The 24,761-nt window shown below is 38.9% G+C and overlaps 1 protein-coding gene across 2 annotated transcripts in view; it reads left to right on the top strand.

Moving 5' to 3' along the window:
- MTM1 (myotubularin 1) overlaps positions 1-24,761 on the top strand; it is a 98,820-nt gene that overhangs the window by 71,575 nt on the left and 2,484 nt on the right. For both annotated transcript variants that reach the window (XM_011974579.1, XM_011974580.1), the window contains 6 exons: positions 1,124-1,312; positions 5,139-5,324; positions 11,851-12,057; positions 13,727-13,819; positions 14,442-14,555; positions 17,508-17,684. In XM_011974579.1, coding sequence (XP_011829969.1) covers positions 1,124-1,312; positions 5,139-5,324; positions 11,851-12,057; positions 13,727-13,819; positions 14,442-14,555; positions 17,508-17,684 — 966 coding nt within the window. The remainder of the gene's footprint in view (positions 1-1,123; positions 1,313-5,138; positions 5,325-11,850; positions 12,058-13,726; positions 13,820-14,441; positions 14,556-17,507; positions 17,685-24,761) is intronic.

Here is a 24,761-nt window from a genome sequence, read left to right as displayed (position 1 = left end):
CAGAGACATCAGGGAATTTGGTGTTATGTTGAGTAAGCCCACATGGTTATGCTTCTTTAGTTCTTTGTGTCTGCATTTTGTAGTTTTTGTTAACTGACTTTCCTGGCTGCTGGGCCTGCCTCTATAAGCTAACACGAGCCAGTGTTTATTGCAGACTTTCTGGGCATTCTTCTTCAGGCCCCCCAGCAACCCTATGAGATTATATTATTCTCCCCATTTTATGGAAGAGGAAAGGAAAGCCAGAGAAGCTGCGAGTGAAATGCCTGAGGTTAGAGCCGTGGCAGAGATGGCACTAGACCCCAAAGTCCACACTGTCGCCCACTGTGCTGCAGTTCTCCAGCTCCCCATTTTTAACAGCTTTATTGAGATCTACTTCGCATACCAAACAATTTCCCATCTCAAGTGTACAATTCTGTCATTTTTGGTATATTACATTATTAGCTACCTTTTATGTGTATTACTTTTCACATGCTATGAGCTTGGAAACCAGGGAGCAAATGTACTAGACTTGTGTATAAAATTAGAGAAGGCAGGTTCTGAATCAGGATTTGATGAGCTCTCCTAGGCAGTGGATGTCCACATTGCACTGTGGAGACAAGCAGACCTACGCTCTTTGGGCTGTCCTGAGATTCGTTTTGCTCCCCTTGGGTTTTCTTCCTTCCTGTGTTAGATTCTAGAATTGAGACTGTCGGGAAAATGATCTGTAGACATGAGTTGGTATTATGAGAAACATATTGTACCAGAGACGATTTCCTTTACCTCTCACTTTTTGCCAAAGCTGCTTCTATATGATAACAAATCCAGTGCAAGCTACATAATTAAAATGGGATCAAGCTTTCAATTTCCTTTAAGTGATATAACTATTTTTAGGTAAGCAATTAATTTCTATTGGATGTGGTGCTAATTAAGAAAAGACTGGTAGTTGTACTTGTTTCTGAGTTATATTATTAAATGCATGTCTCTGGGCACACGCACACAGTGAGATTGCAATTGAACAGGTATTCTATTTTAGCACTGTCAGATTCACTTCTTGATAACTATCAGTGCTTTATGGTTTGCAGTTTTAATTGTTTGCTTGGAGATTGGCTTTCTTGATAGCTTAAACTTTCTGACCTAACCATAGGTGCTGTCATGGATTCATCCAGAAAATAAGACAGTCATTGTGCGTTGCAGTCAGCCTCTTGTCGGTATGAGTGGGAAACGAAATAAAGATGATGAGAAATATCTCGATGTTATCAGGGAGACTAATAAACAGATTTCCAAACTCACCATCTATGATGCAAGACCCAGCGTAAATGCAGTGGCCAACAAGGTGAGTGGACTTAGTGATGTGCTGGACACTTAGCTTACATATGGAATGCAGTGTTTTCTGTGAATGTTTTTGCCATGGTATAGAAACACATGGGTTTAAATTAATAGTTAAGAAAACCAGTTCTCTTAGATATAAAGTAGTTGTAATCACAAAACTTAAACAAAATTGAATACATCAAAATCAAATGCAAATAAACTTTAGGTAAATAGGCATGTCTAGACTATGAAGTTGGGTTTTGGCCAGGACCTTGGCAGGAAAAAGTTAGATTCTCTTTAAAGCCCTTTCAGCTGTGGATGATCACTCATTGTGTACACTATTGAGGCATCTGTAAGGAGCTATGGGAAGCTGTAATTATTAAAATACTAAATTTGTATGCTACCCAAACACTCCCTCCCCCATACCCGTATATACTCACATATGTGTATTCTCATTTACATAAGATAATTCAAGAAATGAGTAAATCCACGTATGTGAGTTTTCCAAGCACAAACATATACACAAAGTTGACCATTTTCAAAGAAGTCTGTCTCAATTGACTTTTTGCTGTAAGCAGAATATGCTGAATGCACTTAAAATTGATTAGGGTCATCCTGAACATCAGTGACTGCACAGTGCTGCCTTCAGAAGCTGCTGCAAGGTGTATGGCTGTTTGCTCCTATGCTAAATGGCCCCAGATTGGTGTGCATTTTACGTTCTATTTCTCCTTTTTGTTGTTTTTCTTTTCCTTCTTCTCCTCCCATCATTGCTGTCACTTTGAAATGCTCACAAGGGGCCTGCCCTAAATTGCTCACTCCTATTCCAGCTTTCAGATTTATTGTTTCTCATCTGCTGTAGGCTTAAATTTCATCATATTTAATACATTGCTTATCCTGAGGTTATTTGTCTAGCATCTTCAATTATTCAGAACATAAGAACCAGGAAGCAAAACAAGTTCTTGAGCAGCTCAGATAGGTGCAGCAGCTTCCCAATAGAATCTGTGATGTCTGTCTGCGCTAGGATGTGTCAGACTGCATGCATGCACAGCTCAACTCTTCATTATTTGCGCACGGATCTTCTGTCCTACATGTTTAATCCTGGGCCACCTCCCCATCCCCATGCATGCTTTTGAACCAGCTGTTTGTTACTATGGTTGTTTTTTGGTCCAGAGATGATTTTGAAATTATATGTGAAGCAATCAGTAAGCTAAATTGACAAGTAAATTAGGAATCGTAAGTGAAACATTCAGGAAATGAAATCTAAATCTAAATGTCTTCTTGGATTGTCCTTAATTTTATATATCTCTGTTACTATTATCTTTCATATATAATTCAGAGTGAATACATATATATATAATGCAATATTTTCATGTACATATTTAGCCTGAAATAGATATGATATAGCATTACAATGAAGTATTTACAAAGAATATTTTAGAATATTAAAATGCATGAAATGGATACACTAATTAACTCTAAAGCTCATTCTAGAAATAGAATTCCTGAAGGCCTTTTTAACACTCAGGAAACAAGCCTCCATTTCTAGTCCTCTTAGGAGTCAAGGGAAGGAAAATATCAGGGAAAAAGCCTAAGCTTTACAGATCTCTGTCATTCTTTTAAAAAGCTCACTTGTGTCCCCCTCCCTCTGCTGTGTCTCTCTGCTAGTCGTCTATATCCATAGCAACAGGCCCGTAGACCTTTACATCATCGTTCTAGGTAATCTACATTGTTCTTTTTTGTTGAAGAAAGGAAAACCAGAAAGAATACTTCAAAAGTAACCAGAGATGTAGAATTTGAACTTTCAGGAACTCAGTGTGTGCTTGACTAATTGATTGTTGCCCTTTCTGATCTTCTGTTCTCCTTGGACCTAATTGTTCCTCCCTTACGGATATTTAGAAATTTACATCCCCAGATGCAACAAGCAACAGCACGTCATTTTAAATTAAACAAAATCCAAGGATCGGTGAGATCTAGCAGCAAGCCGCTTCTATTTTTGTGGCAGTACATCGTGATGAATTAATGTGGAACTGTGCTAATGTCTGTTTTTACCAGAAACATTAGCGATGAGTAATAAAGTATATTTTTCCTTTTATTTTTTCACTTATTTTCGGTTATTTATGAAGAGAACTCCAGTTTCAAGAATCTCTTTGAAAATCACCACAACTATTTAAAAACTGCATGTGTAGAGAAGCAGGAAGAGGAGAAAGTGGCCCACTTAAATAATGAATCGCTTATTTATTAGCTAATAACTTTTTTAAAACAACACTGTGAATGTTTACTGTCTACTTACTAGTGATACTATTTAGAGCAAACTCTAAAGAAATATTTCTGCCTAGGTGTATTTTCTTGCCTAGAGTCTTTGGAGACCAAGATTTCTGGCTTTTAACATAGGTCTCCAGGTTTGAAACCTAAATGGATGGTAGCCTTACTTCTGCAGGAAACCTTTCTCTGTGACTAACTCCAGGGAAAAAAAACAAACAAAAAACTAAACCTAAGTTTCTTTGGCCCTTCTACCCATGGCTACAAGCTTATATTCCTACCATTGTTATTAATAAAGAGAAAATAGGCATATTGTAGCTATGGCACATTTGTCTGGTGACTTCTCCTTTCCTCTACAGCCCCAGGCAGATGTTTCCCTGTTCTGTTCCTACAGGCACCCTGGAGTTAGTATAATATTGCTTTCTTTGCAAGTCTCAGAACTGTTGAACTTTTTCTTAAAGGGCCAAAGGCCACGTGTTCTATGCCATTTCAAAACATTTAAGCAGAATGCAGCCAGATTCCTAAATGAAACCATAGCATCTCTTTGTCAGTGTGGAAAATGGGCACTCTTCACATGCTGTGAAGATGAACCAAAGCCTGCTCTGGCAAGTTAATACTTGTAGGTGCTGCAGTAGGCGATAGCCATCTTGTCTCCTCTTGAAATCTTTCATTCTTTCAGAGCTCACTATGTGCAGCGCTCTGTCGTTGGTGTTTGCATAGCAGAGAAACAGTCATCGTTTAGTAGAAAAAGTGTGAGCTTTGAAGCCAGACATAGATTTAAATGCCACTTACTACCTATGTGACTTAGGGGATAGTTAACTAGCATCTCTGGGTTTCTGTTTTCTCATTGGCAAAATGGGGATAGTAATACCTATCTTGCAGCACTGCTGAAGAGATAAAATTATGTAAAGCAAGAGTCACAGTACCTGGTATGTCATAGGAGTTCATTAAATAGTGGCTGGCATTAGCTATTATAATAGAGTGTGGTTCCTTTAATAGTATGAGACCTAGGTAATATTATCCTCTATTTTACAGGAGAGGATGTTGAGGCTCAGAAATGTTAAGTGCCTTGTCCCAGATCACATGGCAAGGAGAAGCTGAAGCTGAGCTATCAGCCTGGGTCTGACTCCAAGGCCTGTTGTTTTCCTCTAATGCATCACGTCCTACGTGAGTGCTGTTACAGAGCCAGAGGTGCCTGCTGCTGCCTCAGTCTGGCTGCCTCCCCCATTCCCCCCGAAGAGTACTATTAGAGATACAAAACTAATGGAGAACGAGGACCTTTCACAACCTACTTTTGCCTTTCCAGATCCGGAAGAAGAGCTATTAATTATAGAGCATTTTGAGGATGATTTTTTTCCTTAGGAATACAGATTCCCCAGGAAATTGCCAGCCTTCTGTCTTTTTTTCAGCTTAAAGTATGACTAATGTTTTTGAGACTTATTGTTGGCTAGGAAGTCAAGTCACATCAATTATTCATTTAAATTGGAGGATTTGGGGTTATTTGGAGGACAAATAACTTTAGAAATATTTGTGTAAGTTTCTAATGAAATAGAAAACTCAACTGATTGTTTGTATTTCATGTTGTTTCTTAGGCAACAGGAGGAGGATATGAAAGTGATGATGCATATCATAACGCCGAACTTTTCTTCTTAGACATTCATAATATTCATGTTATGCGGGAATCTTTAAAAAAAGTGAAGGACATTGTTTATCCTAATGTAGAAGAATCTCATTGGTTGTCCAGTTTGGAGTCTACTCATTGGTTAGAACATATCAAGGCAAGTATATTTTGTTAAAATATTTGCATATATAAACAAGAATGTAATTGTTTGGTGGAATGGAGATATTTTTAAATTCCTTTAAAAAAATGGACATTGAGAGAGAAACTTTGTAGTATAGGACCACATTTGACAGTTTTATGTTGCTTTATAATTTGCTTACCTAAATTAAAGATTTCACATCATCACTCCGGAATATATTTAGAGTGTGCAAAGACATCTCTTTCCATCTTTCAGTATTAAGTCGTTCAGTCTTTCATGCAGCTTTATTTACGAATAGCCAATTTATTATCTAACCATTACTGGATATAATGTCTTTGGACCTAGATAGAGGTGGTCAGTATTTTTTTTTTTTCTTTTTTTTTTTGAAACTAATCTCAAGTGACTTATTTTAAAGAATTGATTTTGTGTTTTATTATTTTCAATCCTGATAAAGGCATCAATAATCCTCCACTTTTTAAAAAGTACTTGAAGCGATCTGAGGGAACTAACACTTTTAGAAACCCTTTAGTTCTGTAAACAAACAAAAAGTCAGCTTTAATGTATAGGTGAATTATTAAGATACATTCTCTAGTCAAATTTTGTTTTCCAACTTACCCTTCATCTGCAAATGGTGGCATGCTTTTCTCAGCTAGCCAGGCTCACCCTCTTGGTATCATCCTACATTTCTTTAGCTCCTGCACCTAGCTAATCATAAAGTACCACAGGCCCTTCCTTGGAAACATTTCTGTCACTCTGATAGTCCCCTCACCCTCACACTGGCATTATTCACACTAGGCCATTACTACCCCTGTCTTTGCACTCTTAAAATGGTTCTGTTTTCTCTTCCTTCCCTCTCCTATCTATTCTATAAGCAGCTGACAGAGAACATTTTGCTAAAATATCCTGCTATTCCAAAACCTCTGGGGGCTCCCAACAGCCTAACCTGACAGTCATGGCCCTGTTCCTCTGGCTTCTGCAGGTTTGTAGATTAACCTGCAACTACGGAAATCCTTACTCTTCCTATTTCCATCTCACTTAACACCTGTTTCTAGGCCTTTGTCTAGGTCGTCCTCTTTCTCTAGAATGGATTTCCCCATCCTTCCACTTTCTTCAAGGACCAGATCAAATCCCACCGAATCTCAAAGGGAATGTTCCTTCCACTGACTTTGCTATACATTTTGTCTCTTTTTACACATACCTATCATCTCTTCAATCATATGTGAACCTCCTTAAAGTCTTATACCATTTTCCCATTCACAAGGTCTAACATAAAAAACAAAATAAAACTGTTTATTTTACAATAGTTTTCAATTTACAGAAAAATTGTAAAAGTACTATAGAAAGTTCGCATGTACCCAACCCAGTTTTTCTCTTTATTGACATCTTACAATGCTCACAACTATGGCATGTCACATTGTACGGTACATTTGTCACAACTAATGAACCAATATTTATACATTATTAACTCATTATTAATGCAGTTCATACTTTATTTGGATTTTCTCAGCTTTCACCTAATGTCCTTTTTCTGTTCAAGGATCCCTCCTATCGAGGTATCACATATTTAGTTGTCACAATTAGTTGTTTTGTTTTTTTGTTTTTTTTTTTTTCACAATTCATTGGTGAGGATGACAAATTCATAAAAAAATGAAAGTCAGGCAAAATAAAAATAAGATTTGATTGGGACCTTGGTCAAGAGAAACACCATGCATTTGGGGTAGTGGTGGGTCATCCATCTGGTGGTGTCTAACAGGCAGGCTTTCTGCAAAGTAGAACCCAAAATAGAGACTTAACACTGAGATGTCGGTTGGGCAGTCAGCTATTGGGCAACAAATGCAAGCAAAGCCCTTTAATGTAGTTTCTGAGAGGATGTGTGGGGAAAAGATCAAAGGACTTTGAGTGGAGCTTTGGGCCTGTTTGTATTCAGGGCAGGAGGTAAGAAGTGGAGCTCAGTGAAGGAGGCATATGAGAGAAATGGACATCAAAGGAGGATATTGGAAGGTAAAGAAAGGGTCTTAAGAAGAAAGGGTCAGTGGTACTTGAAGGAGGTTTATTAACGAGGTCCTTTATGACCTTGGGGTTGTCTAGTGATGTGGTGGGCGTGAGTGAGAAAACAGAGGTAATGAATATCGACTGTTCTTTTAAAAAGAGAGGGAGTTACGGAAGGGGGAAGTGCTGAGGGTCATATGACTGTGAGAAGGGCTTTTCAAGTCATGGGAAGCTTTAGCCTGTTTTGTAGACGAAGAGAAAAGATTTACTTCAGGACTTTTTTTTTTAAGGGAAATAATCACACAGGTCTGAAAATATGCTCATGATAGTGGAAAAACAGAGCCAGCATGGTGACTCATGCCTGTAGTCCCAGTGCTTTGGGAGGTCAAAGCGGGAGGATTGCTTGAGCCCAGGAGTTTGAGACCAGCCTGGGCAACATAGTATGACCCTGCTTCTTACAAAACTCAGACAAACAAACAAACAAAAAATAGTTGTGGTGGTGCACAACTTTAGTCCCAACTACTCAGGAGGCAGAGGCAGGAAGATTGTTTGAGCCCAGGAATTTTCAGGCTGCAGTGACCTATTAATATGATTGTACCACTGCATTCCAGCCTGGGTGACAGAAGAAGTCCCCATCTCTTTAAAAAAAAACAAGTGGATAAGCATTGGAAACCACCTAAATGTACAAGAAAAGTGTCAAACACACACACATACAGAGTTTAGAAAAGTATCCACCAATATGTGAATAATTATTCTTTCTGAGTAATAGGCCTATGTTTTCTCCATTTTTTCCCATGGAATATATATTACTTTTGTAAATAAGAGGAAAAGATTTTTTTAAAAAAGAGAGAGAGCACACGTACAGGAGTTATTGGCAAGGTGGCTCAGCTGCTACTCTGAGCTAGATAGAAGGAAGAGAGACTGGGTGAAAGTAGGTCTTGTTCAATGGCTCAGATGTCTGAGGAAGTTAGGAGGTAAGGCCATCTGCAAAAGATGAAGTATGGCAGTTAGCACTTAAGAAATGTGGGAAATGTTTTAAGAGGCCTCTCTAAGGTTTTATAGTTTTGTCTATAGCAAAGGGGATATGAAAGAAATGAAACTGTCATTGTTCTGTACAGAAGCCAAAGGAGGTACCAGGAGACTGGAGTCCAGGTGGAAACCCGTAATGATATCTGACTCGGGGCTTCTCAGGCATCAGTCACACCATAGCAATTCAAACAGTGGAGCAGAGTTGCGGATAGCCTTGAGTTGGGCCTAGAATACTGGATGGAACAAGGGGAAAATCCATTCCCTGCCTCTTCCAGCTTCTTGTGGGCACATCATTCCATCCTCTGCCTCTGTGGTCACATTGCCTTCCCCTCTTCTGTCTGTATGAAATCTCCCTCTGCCTCTCTCGTATCAGGATTTGTGTGATGTAATTTAGGGCCCGCCTGGATAATCCGGAATTATCTGTCATCTCAAAATCACTAACTTGATCACATCCACAAAGTCCCTATTACCATGTGAGATAGTATACACAGGTTCCAGGGATTAGGACCTGGACATCTTTGGTGACCATTATTCAGCCTCCTATACTATTTTATAGCCCTGGGTCTGCCGACAGGTGGAGTGGCCATCACTAACCTGTAATCTGGTGAAATGGTGTCACCACTCAGTGTATGAAACCAGGGCAAGCCTTTTGCAATGAGAAAATCGCCATCCTTAGCATGCCTCTCAAATCATCATTCCCATTCACTGACAGCCCCAGCAGGGTGGAAGGAGGACTCTGTAGTGTCTGGAGCTTGTATTTTCTCTTTGTCCTTTTCAATACAGTACTCTTCCCGTATAGTCCTTCTTCTTTTAAAGTATCATGTTATTTTGGCCTTCTTGGATGGCAGCTAGCCATCATTGAGCCTGTGCTCAATGTCAGCACTTTATGGGGAGCATCGTTTAGCCCAAGACAAGCTAGTAGGGATATTGCTCATTTCTTCACAGTAGAGAGAAAGAAACCATGGTTACTCAATTGGCCCAAAGCATGAGATACCAAAAGTGGAATGAGGTTTCAGGCCCAGGTCTTCAGCCATAGAGCCAGTGCTCTTAACTACTGTGATGTATACTGCTTGATGGCTGTCATTTCTTTCATCAGTCACGAGTCCATCAGATTATTTAAGTTTTTGGTCATGTGTTTTTAAAACTCTGGTTTAGTTTTATTAGATAATTATAGCTGTTTCTGTCAGAAGTGATTGTGGGAATTAATACTTAATTGGAACACAACTAATTTTTCAAAATAATTGGCTGAGATTGAATCCTTTTTTTTTTTATTATAAGTGAGGGAAGTATCTCGAGTGAGAGTTGCCCTCTGTAAAAATGCATTAGAACCCCAACTTCATTAAATTGGACTCAAGTGATCTAGTGTATTACCATTGCTTCTCAACAGCCGTTTCTTCAGAAGTACTTCAAATGAAAATTGTAAACAGAATTTCAAGGAGAATACTTAAAATGCTTGAAGAAATAAAACAGCTCTAGTCATTTTAGGAGTAATGGATTTTGTACAGCTAATTGATGTGCCGGGCATCCTTAGGTCCCTTAACCTTTCCTTCTTGGCACTACTTTATCCACTTATCTTTAGTTACATTGTATATGTAAAACTAATGAAGTTACATTTCTTTATTTTTGTAGATTCAAGGGGTAAATGTACAGGTTTGTCACATGGATATATTGCATAGTGAGGTTTGGGCTTCTAGTTTACCTATCACCCGAATAGTGAGTATTGTATCCAGTAGGTAATTTTTCAACCCTCATACATAGGATCTTTCACTTGGTCTGCCTTTTCCATGAATTAGTTAAAATAAACGAATTTCCATTTCCATTTCCATTTCCTTGAATTGGGTAAAATGACTGTAACAGATGTCTGTTGCATGGCTGCTAGAATTTTGGAAGCTCCATGGAAGAAGTCTTTTAAAAACCAACCCAAAATAACATAATATATACAAATTGTTGATACACATGTGAAAAGACGGAACTCTCATACATTGTGGGAATGTGAAATGGTACAACCACTTTTGAAAATAGTTTGGCAGTTTCTTTTAAGAATTAAACATGCATTCACCATATGATCCAACCATTTCACTCCAAGATATTTTACCCAAGAGAAATAAAAACACTGTGTCCCTTCAAAAAATGTGTATGCAAAAGTTCACGCCAGCACTATTCATAGTAACCAAATGCTAGAAACAACCAAATGTCTGTCAGTTGATGAATGGATAAATAACATGTGGTCTATCTACATACAATGGAAGGGTATGTGACCATGAGAAGGAAGGAAGTACTGATTCATGCTACAACACAGATCAACCTTGAAAACATGATGCTAAGTGAAAGAAGCCAGTCACAAAAGGCCACCTATTGCATTATTCTATTTATGTGAAATTTCTAGTAAAGGCAAACTATAGGGACAGGAAGCAAATCAATGGTTGCCTGGGGCTCAAGGTGGGAGAAGGATTGACCTTAGATGGCACGGGTAAACTTTTTGGGTAATGTGGGTGTTCTACAACTAACTACATTATGGTGATAACTGCACAAGTGTATAAATTTGCTAAATCTTATTGCACTCACACTCAGGATGGGTATATTCCATGGTTTATAAAGTATATTTCTGTAAATGCATGAATCATCAAAAAATGACATCATAGCAATAACCCATTATATACATAAATTTATTGATACTTCTAAGTCTCAAATTTTTATTAGAATGCTTTAAGTACCCTACTGTTTATGAGCCAAACAAGAGTTGATATATTGCCAATTTAAAGGTCAAAAGGTGGATTTCACTGTATCAGACTTTTACAGTCTAGACGCAACCTGTTGGGTCAGTGATTTTTTTTTTAATCTGATCACTGTTATGGGTTGAATTTTTGTCCCTCAAAAATTTATATGTTGAAGTCCTGACCCCCCGTACCTCAGAGTGTGACCCTATTTGAAAATAAGGTCTTTGCAGACATGTTTAGTTGGAACGAAACTGTGCTGGGGTAGTGTGGGCCCTTACTTTGTTATGACCAGTGTCCTTATAAAAAGAAATTTGGACACAGACACACACACACAGTGAGACTGCCATGTGAAGATTGAAGTTATGCTGCCACAAGCCAAGGAACAACCAGAAGCTAGAAGAGTGACCTGGAAAAGATCTCTAGTGATTAGCGTGGCAGTGCCAGCACCTTGGTCTCAAACTTCTGGCCTCCAGAACTGTGAGACAATATATTTTTGTTGTTTAAGCCTCATAGTTTGTGGTACTTTATGACAGCCCTAGCACACTATCACAGTCGCATCCATGAAAATAAGTTTGGGATGCAGTTTGGCTTTTGGTTTGTTTGGGTTTGTTTTTTAATACCTACGCACATTCAAATGCAGTGTCTGTAGAGGATAATCAACAGATCCTGCAGCTCTTAGTGTTTCATTTTGATAAATCTTTGTTCTGGACATTAATATTTTAAAGCATGGCTTTTTCTAAGTTTAAAAACTATCAAATTTAGGCAGTATCTTACAGCTCCCTACTGACTCACATATTTTTCTTTGTCAGCTCGTTTTGACAGGAGCCATTCAAGTAGCAGACAAAGTTTCTTCAGGGAAGAGTTCGGTGCTTGTGCATTGCAGTGACGGATGGGACAGGACTGCTCAGCTGACATCCTTGGCCATGCTGATGTTGGATAGCTTCTATCGGAGCATTGAAGGGTTTGAAATATTGGTGCAAAAAGAATGGATAAGTTTTGGACATAAATTTGCATCTGTAAGTAAGCAAAGCTAATTTCTAAAAATAGATCACTACCATTCGCGATTTTAAAACTAGTTGTTAAATTACATATTCAATATTACAATGAAAATCTGAGGAGTGTAATAAAAACTTTACGAGTTTGAAAATGCATGATGCCTTGGGTGGTGAAAGTCTTCTTAAAAAGTGACATGTTTATCCATCTGCACTGTTCGCAGTTTCACTTGAAAGTAATACAAAGAATCTTCATGGAAATGTTTACGTTGAAATTTCCTAAGAGAAAGAAGATAGACAATTCTTTCTCAAATAATATAGCTATTAGAGTCAAATATATTTTATAGACTTTTAGTTGAGGCTTTTATTTCTGATATGCATTTTTTAAATCATCAGGAAATGAATAAGTTCAAAAGCACTATTGTATAACATGGTGACTATAGTTAATATATTCTTGAACAATGTTAAAAGAATGGATGTAAAGTTTTCTTACCACAAAAATGGTAACTGTGAGGTAATGTGTATGCTAATTGATATATTCAGTCATTCTACAATGTATATATACTTCAAAACATATTGTACACAGTCAATGTATATAAATTTCTCTCTCAAAAATAAAAATAAAATAAGTTTTAAAAAATAACCCCCCAAGAATTTTTTTAAATGAAATCATCAAAAGAACCTATTATAATTCATATTCCTAGGTCTTATTTCCAGATGCCCTTTGAATACACATTTTGACCCAGCTCCCCAGTGATTCTCATGAAGGAGATCCGTAGGCTACCCTTTCAGAAACACTGCTATGTATCCTTTTAGCCTTCACCCAGGTTTCATAGTGTGAATAACATTTTCAAGTAGAAAGAATCATTGTGTTTTTCTTTTGTTTTGTTTGTTTGTTTGAGATAGAGTTTCGCCCTTGTTGCCCAAGCTGGAGTGCAATGGCGTGATCTCGGCTCACTGCAACCTCCACCTCCTGAGTTCAAGCGATTCTCCTGCCTCAGCCTCCCGAGTAGCTGGGATTACGGGCGTGCACCACCATGCCCAGCTAATTTTTTGTATTTTTAGTAGAAATGGGGTTTCACCATGTTAGCCAGGCTGGTCTCAAACTCTTGACCTCGTGATGCGCCCGCCTCAGCCTCCCAAAGTGCTGGGATTACAGGCGTGAGCCACCACACCCAGCCATAGAAAGAATCATTGTTTAGTAAATGAATACATTGTGAGATTTTTTGGTTTTTTCTTGTTTTTAAGAGAGAAAGAACATTTAATTCTAACAATCATGCCTTTTGGACATGATTTTAAGTCTTGAAACTTTAGGATTGTTCTCTTTGCAACTGAAAGAACTAGGTTGAGTGTATTGCTAACATACTATGTAGGATAATCATGTCCATTCTATCTATAACTGTTTAGGACTCATACAAAATTCCAATCATATGAAATAATTGTAACAATCACCTAGGATGATGATTCTTTGGCAATTTTTATTGGTATTTTACAGACGTTTATATACTTAATTTCCATTATTTTGAAACCTTACATTGCCTATATTGCCATGGAAGTATATATTATTTCCTCTCTGAGAAACTTGGCATTTAGAAGGCAGATTGCTGAACTGTATTGTCACATTTTGTGTTATATGCTTTCTCAGTTTTGTACTCATTAATTAAAACAAATTATCTTCATCAATTTATTTCAGCGAATAGGTCATGGTGATAAAAACCACACCGATGCTGACCGTTCTCCTATTTTTCTCCAGTTTATTGATTGTGTGTGGCAAATGTCAAAACAGGTAAGGAATATGTGGGATGAAAATACATTCGACTTAATGTTTAAATTAAACATTTTAATATAATGGTTGGGATTTGACCCCAAAATAATACAGGGTAGAGATAGAGATGAAGCACGACTGGTCATGTGTGAATAATTGCAGAAGCCAGGTACATGAGTGTTCACCTTTTTATTCCTGCTACTGTTGATATATCTGGGATTTTCCCTTAAAAAGTTTTAAAAATTAAATATTTAACTGTTATCTCTACTAGTGGAAGATCAGTGAATTGACAGTACCAAGTTGTCGTTTATATATATTTTACACTGACACTTCTATATAGCTGTGTCTGCTATCTCATAATACCTTAAATAACTAAACCACACTGTACCTGCAGGAGAACCCAGAAAATCAGCCTGTTTATCTCCTTTTCCTCTTTATTGCTTTATTTAACACTTAAAGTGCTCAGTCCTATATATACTGCCAAAAAAAGAACAACTGTAGTATGTGTGCAGATTACAGCCTCTGCTGTCGTTTCTAGAGCCCTACAATGTGGCAGCATTTGTTTACTTCTATGGTGTATCTTTCTACTTTTACAAAGTTTCAGTCCCAGTTTTTCATGCTTTGTTTGCTTGCTTTTGTTTAGTTCCCTACAGCTTTTGAATTCAATGAACAATTTTTGATTATAATTTTGGATCATCTGTATAGTTGCCGATTTGGTACTTTCTTATTCAACTGTGAATCTGCTCGAGAAAGACAGGTGAGTTAAAACGCTAATTTTTTGTTGTTGTTATATATTAGGCTTGCCAAAATGTATGTAGTCTGCCATGAAATATAGAAATATGATTAGCTTGTAAGACACTGTCTTTGACCTCAAAGAGTAGGAATTACATTAAATGTATGCATTTTGTGCTCTATAAAGGAAAACCTGAGGCTGGGTAGCTTATAAAGAAAAGAGGTTTAATTGGCTCACAGTTCTGCAGGCTGTACAAGAAGCATAGTGGTGGCATCTGCTTAGTTTCTGGTGAGAACCTCAGGCTGCTTCCACTCATGGCAGAAGGTAAAGGGGAGCCAGTATGTAGAGATCACATGGTGAAAGAGGAAGCAAGAGAGCAGGGAGAGGGTGCCAGGCTCTTTGTAACAACCCAGCTCTCTTGGTAACTAATATAGAGTGACAACAAACACCTAAGAGAGAGCATCAATCTGTTCATGAGGGCCCTGTCCTCATGACCCAAACAGCTCCCACTAGGCCCCACCTCCAAAACTGGGGATCAGATTTCTTTTTCTTTTTCTTTTTGTTTGTTTGTTTGTTTGTTGTTGTTGTTGTTTGAGACAGGGTTTCACTGTTGCCCAGGCTGGAGTACAGTGGCACAATCTTGGCTCATTGCAACCTCCGCCTCCCGGGCTCAAGCAAGATTCTCCCACCTCAGCCTCCTGAGTAGCTGGGACCAGAGGTGCACGCCACCACAGCCGGCTAATTTTTGTATTTTTAGTAGAGATGGGGTTTTGCCATGTTACCCGGGCTGGTCTCGAACTCCTGAGCTCAAGTGATCCACCCGCCTCAGCCTCCCAAAGTGCTGGGATTACAGGTGTTGAGCCACTGCGCCCAGCCTGGTGATCAGATTTCAACATGAGGTTTGGAGAGAACAAATATTCAAACTATGACAGAGCTTCCCCCAAAAGTAAAAATATAGCTACCATATGATCTAGCACTCCCACTATTGGGCACATATCTAAAGGAAATGAAATAATCATGTCAAAGAGGTTATCTGCAATCTCATGTATATTGCAGCACTATTCACAGTAGCCAAGATAGGGACTCAACCTGTGTCCATCAACAGATGAATAAAGAAAACATAGTACCTATATACAGTGGACTACTACTCAGCCATAAAAAAGGAAATCCTACCATTTGCAACAACATAAGTAAATCTGGAGGACATTATGCTAAGTGAAATAAACTAGGCACAGAAAGACAAATACCACATGATTTCCCTTATGTGTGGAATCTAAGAAAATTTGAACCTATAGTAATAGAGAGTAGAAGGGTAGTTACCAGGGGCTGGGGAAGGGGTAAGGGAAAGGGGGACATAGTGGTCAAAAGATACAAACCTTCAGTTATAAGTACTGAAGACCTAATGTGCAGTATGGTAATTATAGTTAATGTATATTTGAAATTTGCTAAAATAATAGATCTCAAGTATTCTCACTACAAAAAAAAAATTGGTAACTAGATGAGGTGACATGTTAATTAGCTTGATTGCGGTGATTATTTCATAATGCATACATATATCAAAACATCACATTGTATACCTTAAATATATACAAGCTTTGTTTGTCAGTTGTAAATAATACTGGGGGGAAAAACACAATTGTTTCCGGGAAAAGAGGTGAGAGAGAGCACTTTTTTTCATAACCTTGTCAAACTATTTGGCTTTTTAAACTATGTGCATATATAAAAATAAAAACAGTAACATGCAAATAAATACAATGTGGTATATAGATTTTGGCATCAAAAAGGTACAACTGAGGTTTTAGGTGGATTCAAAGAAAGGCAAAATTATGCTGTCATTCATGAAATGAAATACATATGTTTAATAAATTTCTTTTCTTTTTTTTTTTTTTTTTTTTGTCTTTTGAGATGGAGTTTCACTCTTGTCACCCAGGCTGGAGTACAGTGGCACGATCACGGCTCACTGTAACCTCTGCCCCCCAGGTTCAAGCAATTCTCCTGCCTCAGCCTCCCCACCACTCCCAGCTAATTTTTGTATATTTGGTAGAGACGGGGCTTCACCATGTTGGCCAGGCTGGTCTCAAACTCCTGACCTCAGGTGATCTGCCTGCCTCAGCCTCCCAAAGTGCTGGGATTACAGGTGTGAGCCACTGCGCCTGGCCAAGAAATTTCTTTAGTCATTTATTTTGGGATGTTCTTTCAGGCTTCCAGTTTTAGCTTATTGCTCTTTCTTTATTAAAGTCATTACTGGGAAAAATTTCAGATTCTACCTTTGGTAATTTTAATTCTTGTATTTTTATTTCCCTAGCTCTGGTGTTTTGTTTTGTTTTGTTTTGTTTTTCTCTCTCTAGTTTATGGTCAGAATTTTGTAAACGCCTGCAATAGAAAGCAATGCAAATGTGAATATCTTTATGAGATGGCAACACTAGGCTAAAAAGTGAAGACTTCGTGTAGTCAGTTATCCAGATGTTTTCACAGATATGGATGTTGACATGTAGATTAAACATCTGGATGGTTGATTAAAATAACTATGTCCAGATGCCTACCGTCAAGTAGACACAGAGTAAGATTTCATAGTTCCAACAAATAGAAAAGTTTTAAAAGTCATTGGGATCTTATGATAACTTTTCTTTTCACTGAATTAAGAAGAGTATACTACCTATCTGTTCATAAATGTTTTACCTAGCCAGGAATACTCTTCTTAGGTCAGTGAATTGCATTTAATGGTACAGTATCCTGCACCCCTGTCTTCAGGCAGAAATAGTGGCTCTCAAGCTAGGCCATTACCTATGCAAATATCGATAAGTGGCTGCCAAGCACTCACTGGCCCGTGAGGCTTTTTGAGCTATTATGAGGATAATGTAAATGTATGATTCAATTTGATGCTGCACTGTATTGCTACAGGCTGCAAAATGGCTTGTGGATTTATGTGTGTTTTTACTTAGGCTTTCCACTTTCTCTCTCTCTCTCTCTCTGTAGAAAGTTACAGAAAGAACTGTTTCTTTATGGTCACTGATAAACAGTAACAAAGAAAAATTCAAAAACCCCTTCTATACTAAAGAAATCAATCGAGTTTTATATCCAGTTGCCAGTATGCGTCACTTGGAACTCTGGGTGAATTACTACATTAGATGGAATCCCAGGATCAAGCAACAAGTAAGTGAAGTAGCACTGTTAAAAGATAGCAATGTCAACTGCTTGCCTTAGATAATATTATTTGGTATGGATTTTTTTTAACAGCATGAAGAAAAAGATCAGACTCTAAAAACACACTTATTGTTAAACTCAACCTTAATTTAAATTTTTTTAAATTACTAAACCATGTGTTTTGATGTTAAGCTACAATTCTTCTGCCAATGTGATATAATTGTTTACTATAATGCAAGCTGATTTAAAGCTCTAGAAAATTTGAGTTTCCATAGCCAGAGATTTCCTTTTATCACTTGAAGTAGTTGTTCATTATACAGACATTGTTAGAACATTCTTTACATTGACTAGACTTAGATGATCCTGTTACGAAAATGTTTGCTACTCTCATTCAGGTGTATGCACTAGGTCAGCTAACATCAGATTGCTTTTCACTGAGTGTATTTACTTCTAAAATAAAGATAATTACTCTGTCAATGGTAGTAAATTCAGTTGGCCATTTATCAAACAAAAATGGAAACAATGAGTTTTGAAGTGAAAGACTCTACATTTTGTTAAAGACACACTTGGGCTTTCCCTTCTCCTACCTCCGCTCCATCCAAAACCAGAAGGAAAACAGCCTGTTTGTAAAGGCTCAGCAGTGCTTCAGTTTGTTGATTTCTTCTAAGCATTATAAACATTCAGTATTTGTGATGGTTCTTTGTAAAGGTTTGCACATTTTCCTGCAGTGTGGGTGGTCGACTACCTGTTCTCACAGTTCAGTCTTGCATAAGCACCAGCTTTAATGCCAGAAATAGGCTGTCCACAGCAGGGTCCCATAGCTGTGGCCTCTCTCTCAGATTGTTCATTGCTCTCAGGCAGTTGGCTACACGCCAGTCTGTGCCCTGCCTCCTCACTGGAGAAGTGCCCATTTCAAGCTGGCACCCTCATTTCAAGGTCTGTGCTACTCACGTGAAAGGCTTTTGCAATTTGGTAATGGTTGAAATGTGTATTCTTTTGGAAAGTGACAGATTCCAGGGCTTGAGAACATTCACTTGTTTAGTTTGGAATTTGAGAAGCAAGTGGGGGGAGTTTATTTAACAGTAGTTCTAGCATTTTGGAATATCAAGTAAAGAATAAATAATAATCCTTACAGAATTCTAACTGCTTTTACAAGAGATGTGTTCCTTATTAAAAAATATTTTATAGATGAGCACTGTGTTTGTCCTATAAAATAAACCTTCTCCATATTTGTCATGGCTTGTTTTTAAAATGCTGGCAATGAGAAAGTACGGGTAGTTTTTGTAGAAGTCCTGTAATCTCTTCTCACCCATTTGTACTTGGAGAAATTCTTGAAATTCAAGGAATTTGGAGCAGTTCATTTCTGAATTCATGAAGGTAACAATGATAATAATTATGTGACAGGTCAAGTTTGAGGGTACATCATTAGAAGAACTTAGTAGAATATATTTATCCCTCTTATTCTCATAGATCTTGGCAAAATGGAACTGGCCTGGAGAGGAGTGCTCATTCTCTGGTAGGGGTTTTTACTCTGAGACAGGAATTGGCCTATATTGTGATCTATTGGCATGAATTCAGAAAAGAAATAACTTATCTTTTCTATGTGGATTTTCTGAATGTGAAGGATCCTATACACGTCTTTATCTCCCTAGGCACTTTGTGTTTTCATCTACCAAATCTTGAGTGTTCTCATGCAGGCACTGGGGGGATGCCGAGATTAAGAAGAGGCGGTCTCTGCCCGTGAGTAGCTCCCAAGCTGGTAGGGGCGGTCAGAAACATAAGCCAATGATTATAATGCACAGGGATAAGTGTAAGAATAAAAGTATGAATTAAGTACATTAGGTTTTCTTAAAGATCTGCTTATGTAGAACATTATTTCATACAGAAATAGATTAAATCAAATCGCATAGGACTTTTAAAAGTACATAATATAAACCTAAAAGAATGTACTTAACCACTTAAAAGTTAAATTGTTATTCAGTTGCGCGAGCCAGAAGGTATACAAACAATTACTGGCCACCTGTAGTATTCACAGCACTATGGTGGTATACTATCAATGTTGAAAGATACAAAAGAATATATAGCCTCATAATGAGCTGTTAGCCGCAAGGAAGGCAGGATTAGTGTGCTTTTAAAAGCAAAAGCCACCAACCCTTGCTGTGACATAAAAACTCAGCAGAGTTTATGGAAAGACCAATGCTTACATTTGAAAAGCTATCAATAAGCAGATCTGGTGCTTTTATTTAATACGAGGAAATTACTCATGTCAAAAGCATAGTCACATTACAAACCTGAGTAGGAATTTCGGCTGCCAGTGAGCATCATAGGGTACTCTAGGAACCCCTGCATTACATGTAGCTGTTAATCAGCGTTACACTGGATGTACTGAAATTTTGTTTAGTGGTAACTGAAGGATGAGATTCAGGACAAATATTAGCAGGCTGACCTGTGTGGCATTTGTTTCAGTCATTTTTGATAGGAAAATTAAAAGGGATCTGAATATGAAAATTGTTTGAAGCCTAAAATACTTCCATAATGAGCTGATTGCCTGTCTTCTTTTCCATGCCATGCCAAGCTGGGACATACTTTATAATTCATTTCCCAAGTGAGAAGTTGAGGTGTAATATTTTGTCACTTGGCTTGAAGTTTTCATTTCTTGTTGTTTGTCTTTGTATTCTATCACAAATGGACTCTTCTTTTATCTCCTCTAAGTGGTTTGTGTTTGTCTGTAGCCCAATAACTTCTACATATTTTATACCCATTACTTGACTGAATTATCTTTTTATTTCTAACAGTTTTTCTGTGTACTCTCTTCAGTTTTCTAATGATACAGTCATGCCATCTGCAAAAATTACTGTTACCTGATTTCTTTTTCTTATCTAGTTGCACATGCTCATTGTAATACTTAAGCTGATTCTAAATTCTAATACTCATATTTCAAAGGGAGGTTTTAAAAATAGCCACAATTTTGGGGGAGAGTATCAAGGAAGAACCTGCCCTGCTATATAGCAAGACTTACTTGGAACAGAGTAGAGCCCAGAAACAGACCTGCATCGATGTGGAGACTTGGAATAGTAAGAAGGTGGTGATGTAACACATCCCTATGAGTGGAATGTTCAGTAAATGGTGCTGGGACTGGAAATAAAAGTTAACATGTGAAAACAGAACTGCTAACGTTTCCCCCAAAACCTCTTCCTCCTGCCATCTTCCCCATTTCAGTTCGTGGTAGCTTCAGCCTAGTTGCCCTGGCCAGGAACCTTAGAGTCATCCTTCACACCTTTCTCTCCCACACCCCATGTCCAGTCTGTCAGGAGAGCTTGTTGGGCTCTGCCTTCAAAACACATGTAGAGTCCGAGCACTTGTCACTGAGCCCCCACCGCCACGCCGGCGTGTGGTGCCCGCCCTCTCCCGTGTGTGGCAGCAATGGCCTTCTAGCTGGACCCCCTGATGCTACCTTTACTTCTTCCTACTCTTCTCAACATGGCAGCCAAAGCAGATTATGCCACTCAGCTGCTGGAAACTGGCCAGGTAGCTGCTCACCTCACCCAGAGTCCAGGCACAAGTCCTTACAATGGCCTCTTAAGCCTCGTGTGACCTCCACCCCACCCCTTACCTCTGTGACCTCCTGGCATCCTCACCAACAACCCTTTCTCACATGCTCAGCTTCAGCCAGATGCCTCTGCTCTTCCTCAGACACTCAGGTATCCACTTGATGCCCTCCTTCATCTCCCTTAAGTCTTTGCCCAAAAGTTACCTCTTCAGTGCAGCTCACTCCAACCATCCAGTTTAGAGTGGAATCCTCTTACCCTGCTCTTGTCTTCTGTAGAACTGATCACCTTCAAACATTCTGTGAAACTCCCAGGATGGTTATGTTCGTCGTTTGTCCGTCTCCCCCTGCTAGAAGATAAAGGCCATAAAAATAGTCATTTGGGCCTCCTTTGTTCACTGGTGGATCCTGAGCACCTAGAACAGTGTCTGGCCCTCAGTTGAATTTTAAGAGAAAAACGGACAAAGGATATTAGCAAGCATCCCACAGCACTTACTGGGTGTTAGGCATTCTGCCAAGCATTTTTGAGAAACTTCCCACTGCCAGGTCACACCCTAAAAGTCACAGTGATCATAGGGAGAATGGGATTAAGAGACTTCTGCAATCCTATGGGGCTTTGTAACTGGAGCACTAATGGAAGCACCAGTCCCAGTAGAAATGTGGGCACAGTTCCATCTCTGCTGCATTTGTACCTGGCTTTAGCTGATTCACACCTTGGCTGCCTGTAGTGGGTAGAATGGTGTGTCCCCCAAAAGACAGCGACCCAGAACCTGTGAATGTGACCATATTTGGGAAAAAGATCTTTGCAGTTGTAATTAAGTTTAGGATCTCAAGATGAGATCATCCTAGATTGAGGGTGGGTGAGCCCTAAATCCAATGACAGATGTCCTCAAAAGAGAAAGGAGGGGAAGATTTGAGACCCAGACATAGAGGAGAGAAGGCCATGTGAAAACAGGCAGAGATTGCAGCGATGCTGCCATAAGCCAAGGAACACCTGGAGCCACTAGAAGCTGGAAGAGGTGAGAAAGAATTCTCCCCTAAAGCCTCCAGAGGGTGCATGGCCCTGCTGACGTCTTAATTTGGGGCATCTGCCCTGCAGAACCATCAGAGAATAAATTTCTGTTGTTTTAAAAGCCACCCAACTTTGTGTTAATTTTTTAGGGCAACCTCATGGCTCATGCTCCCTTCTCTGGGATACAGGTTCTAGAAAGTGTCTGCTTCTAATAGAGACCATTCTCCTGAACATTAAAAATTGGATCCAGACCAGATACAGTGGCTCACATCTGTAATCTCTGCACTTTGGGAGGCTAAGGCAGGAGGATCACCTGAGCCCAGAAATTCAACACCAGCCTAAGCAACATAGTGAGATCCCCTGCCCCATCTCTACAAAAAAAAAAAAAAAAAAAAAAAAAAAATGTTTTAAGTAGCCGGGCGTGGCAGTGCATGCTTGTAGTCCTAGCTACTTGGCCGGCTGAGGCAGGAAGATCGCCTGAGCCCAGGAGTTCAAGGTTACAGTGTTCAAGGTTTTGCTGAGCTATGATTGCACTGCACTCCAGCCTGGCAACAAAGTGAGACCCTGTCTCTTAAAAAAAAAAAAAAAAAAATTAACTGCAGCATTCTTCATCAGTGTATTGTCTTCACAGCTTCCTTGTTGGTGCTCACAGCTTCAGCAAATAGTTCAACATAGTAGAAAGCAGGATGGTTCTGGAAACCACTATATGTGGAAGGCACTTCTGTTAGATGTTCGGCTTTTTTCTTTTTTTTTTTCTTTTTTTCCTTCAAAAAAAAGGGGTGGTGGATACATGTGCAGAACGTGCAGGTTTGTTACATAGATATACGTGTGCCATGGTGCTTTGCTGCACCTGTTGATTCATCCTGAGTTCCCTCCCCTCACCCCCCACTCCCCAACAGGCCCTGGTGTGTGTGTTCCCCTCTCTGTGTCCATGTGTTCTCAATGTTCAGCTCCCACTTATGAGGGAGAACATGCAGTGTTTGGTTTTCTGTTGCTGTGTTAGTTTGCTGAGGATGATGGCTTCCAGTTCATCCCTGTCCCTGCAAAGGACATGATCTCATTCCTTTTTATGGCTGCATAGTATTCCATGGTGTGTATGTACTACATTTTCTTTATCCAGTCTATCATTGATGGACATTTGGGTTGGTTCCATGTCTTTGCTATTGTAAATAGTGCTGCAATAAACATATGTGTGCATGTGTCTTTATAGTAGAATGATTTATATTCCTCTGGGTATAATGGGATTGCTGGGTCTAATGGTATTTCTGGTTCTAGATCCTTGAAGAATCGCCACACTGCCTTCCACAATGGTTGAACTAATTTACACTCCCACCAACAGTGTAAAAGTGTTCTATTTCTCCACAGCCTTGCCAGCATCTATCATTTCCTGACTTTTTAATAATCGCCATTCTGACTGGCATGAGATGGTATCTCATTGTGGTTTTGATTTGCGTTTCTCTGATGATCAGTGATGATGAGCTTTTTTTCATATCTTTGTTGGCCACATGTATGTCTTCTTTTGAGAAGTGTCTGTTCATATCCTTTGCCTACTTTCTGATGGGGTTGTTTATCTTTTTTTGTTGTTGTTGTAAATTTGTTTAAGTTCCTTATAAATTCTGGATATTAGACCTTTGTCAGATGGGTAGATTGCAAACATTTTCTCTTATTCTATAGATTGCCTCTTCACTTCGATGCTAGTTTCTTTTGCTGTGCAGGAGCTCTTTAGTTTAATTAGATCCCATTTGTCCATTTTGGCTTTTGTTGCAATTGCGTTTGGTGTTTTAGTCATGAAGTCTTTCCCCATGCCTATGTCCTGAATGGTATTGCCTAGGTTTTCTTCTAGGGTTTCCATGGTTTAGGGTTTTACATTAAGGTCTTCATATATTGCTTAAGCTTTCTAGAAAGTGCTTGCCCCTGATCCCTTCAAAACATTAACTTTCTGGAGTACTGTTCTGTTGTATATCTTGACCTGGGTGTGATAACTTAAGTGTGTATGTATGTCAAGATTCACTGAGCTGAACATCTGAAGATTTTGCACTGTGCGTGGTTTATATCTCAGTACAAAACTTTTAAAACTTAACATGCTGGGAGAATCGCGTTATGCTCCAGCCTGACTTCTGCCTTTGTATCAACATCAATCCCTTGTTTACTCATCAAAGTAGTCACCATTGTAGCAAAAGATGCTATTAACTCACTTCACTCACACAACAATGCCATGTGAGGGCTATGCTGTTTTGATTCCCATTTTACAGATAGGGAAATGGAGGCACACAGAAGGTGAGGGGGCAAACCCGGCATTCACACCCAAGGCGGAGCATAGCAGAGCTGCTATGGCTGTCAGCCGTGTATTAAGATGGGCAACACGCACATGAAAAGATGTTCTAGCAGAGCAATACAAACAAAAACTACTGTGACATACCATGTTACAGCCCTCAAATTGGAAAAAATGATAATAATCGTATACTCCCAAGTTCTGGTGAGAATGCAGAACAATGAGAACTGCCAGGTATCACCAGCAGGAGCCTCT

Source organism: Mandrillus leucophaeus, unplaced genomic scaffold (assembly GCF_000951045.1).
Source record: "Mandrillus leucophaeus isolate KB7577 unplaced genomic scaffold, Mleu.le_1.0 Scaffold1469, whole genome shotgun sequence".
In the NCBI taxonomy this organism is placed as follows: domain Eukaryota; kingdom Metazoa; phylum Chordata; class Mammalia; order Primates; family Cercopithecidae; genus Mandrillus; species Mandrillus leucophaeus.
This window is presented reverse-complemented; position numbering and strand designations above follow the sequence as displayed.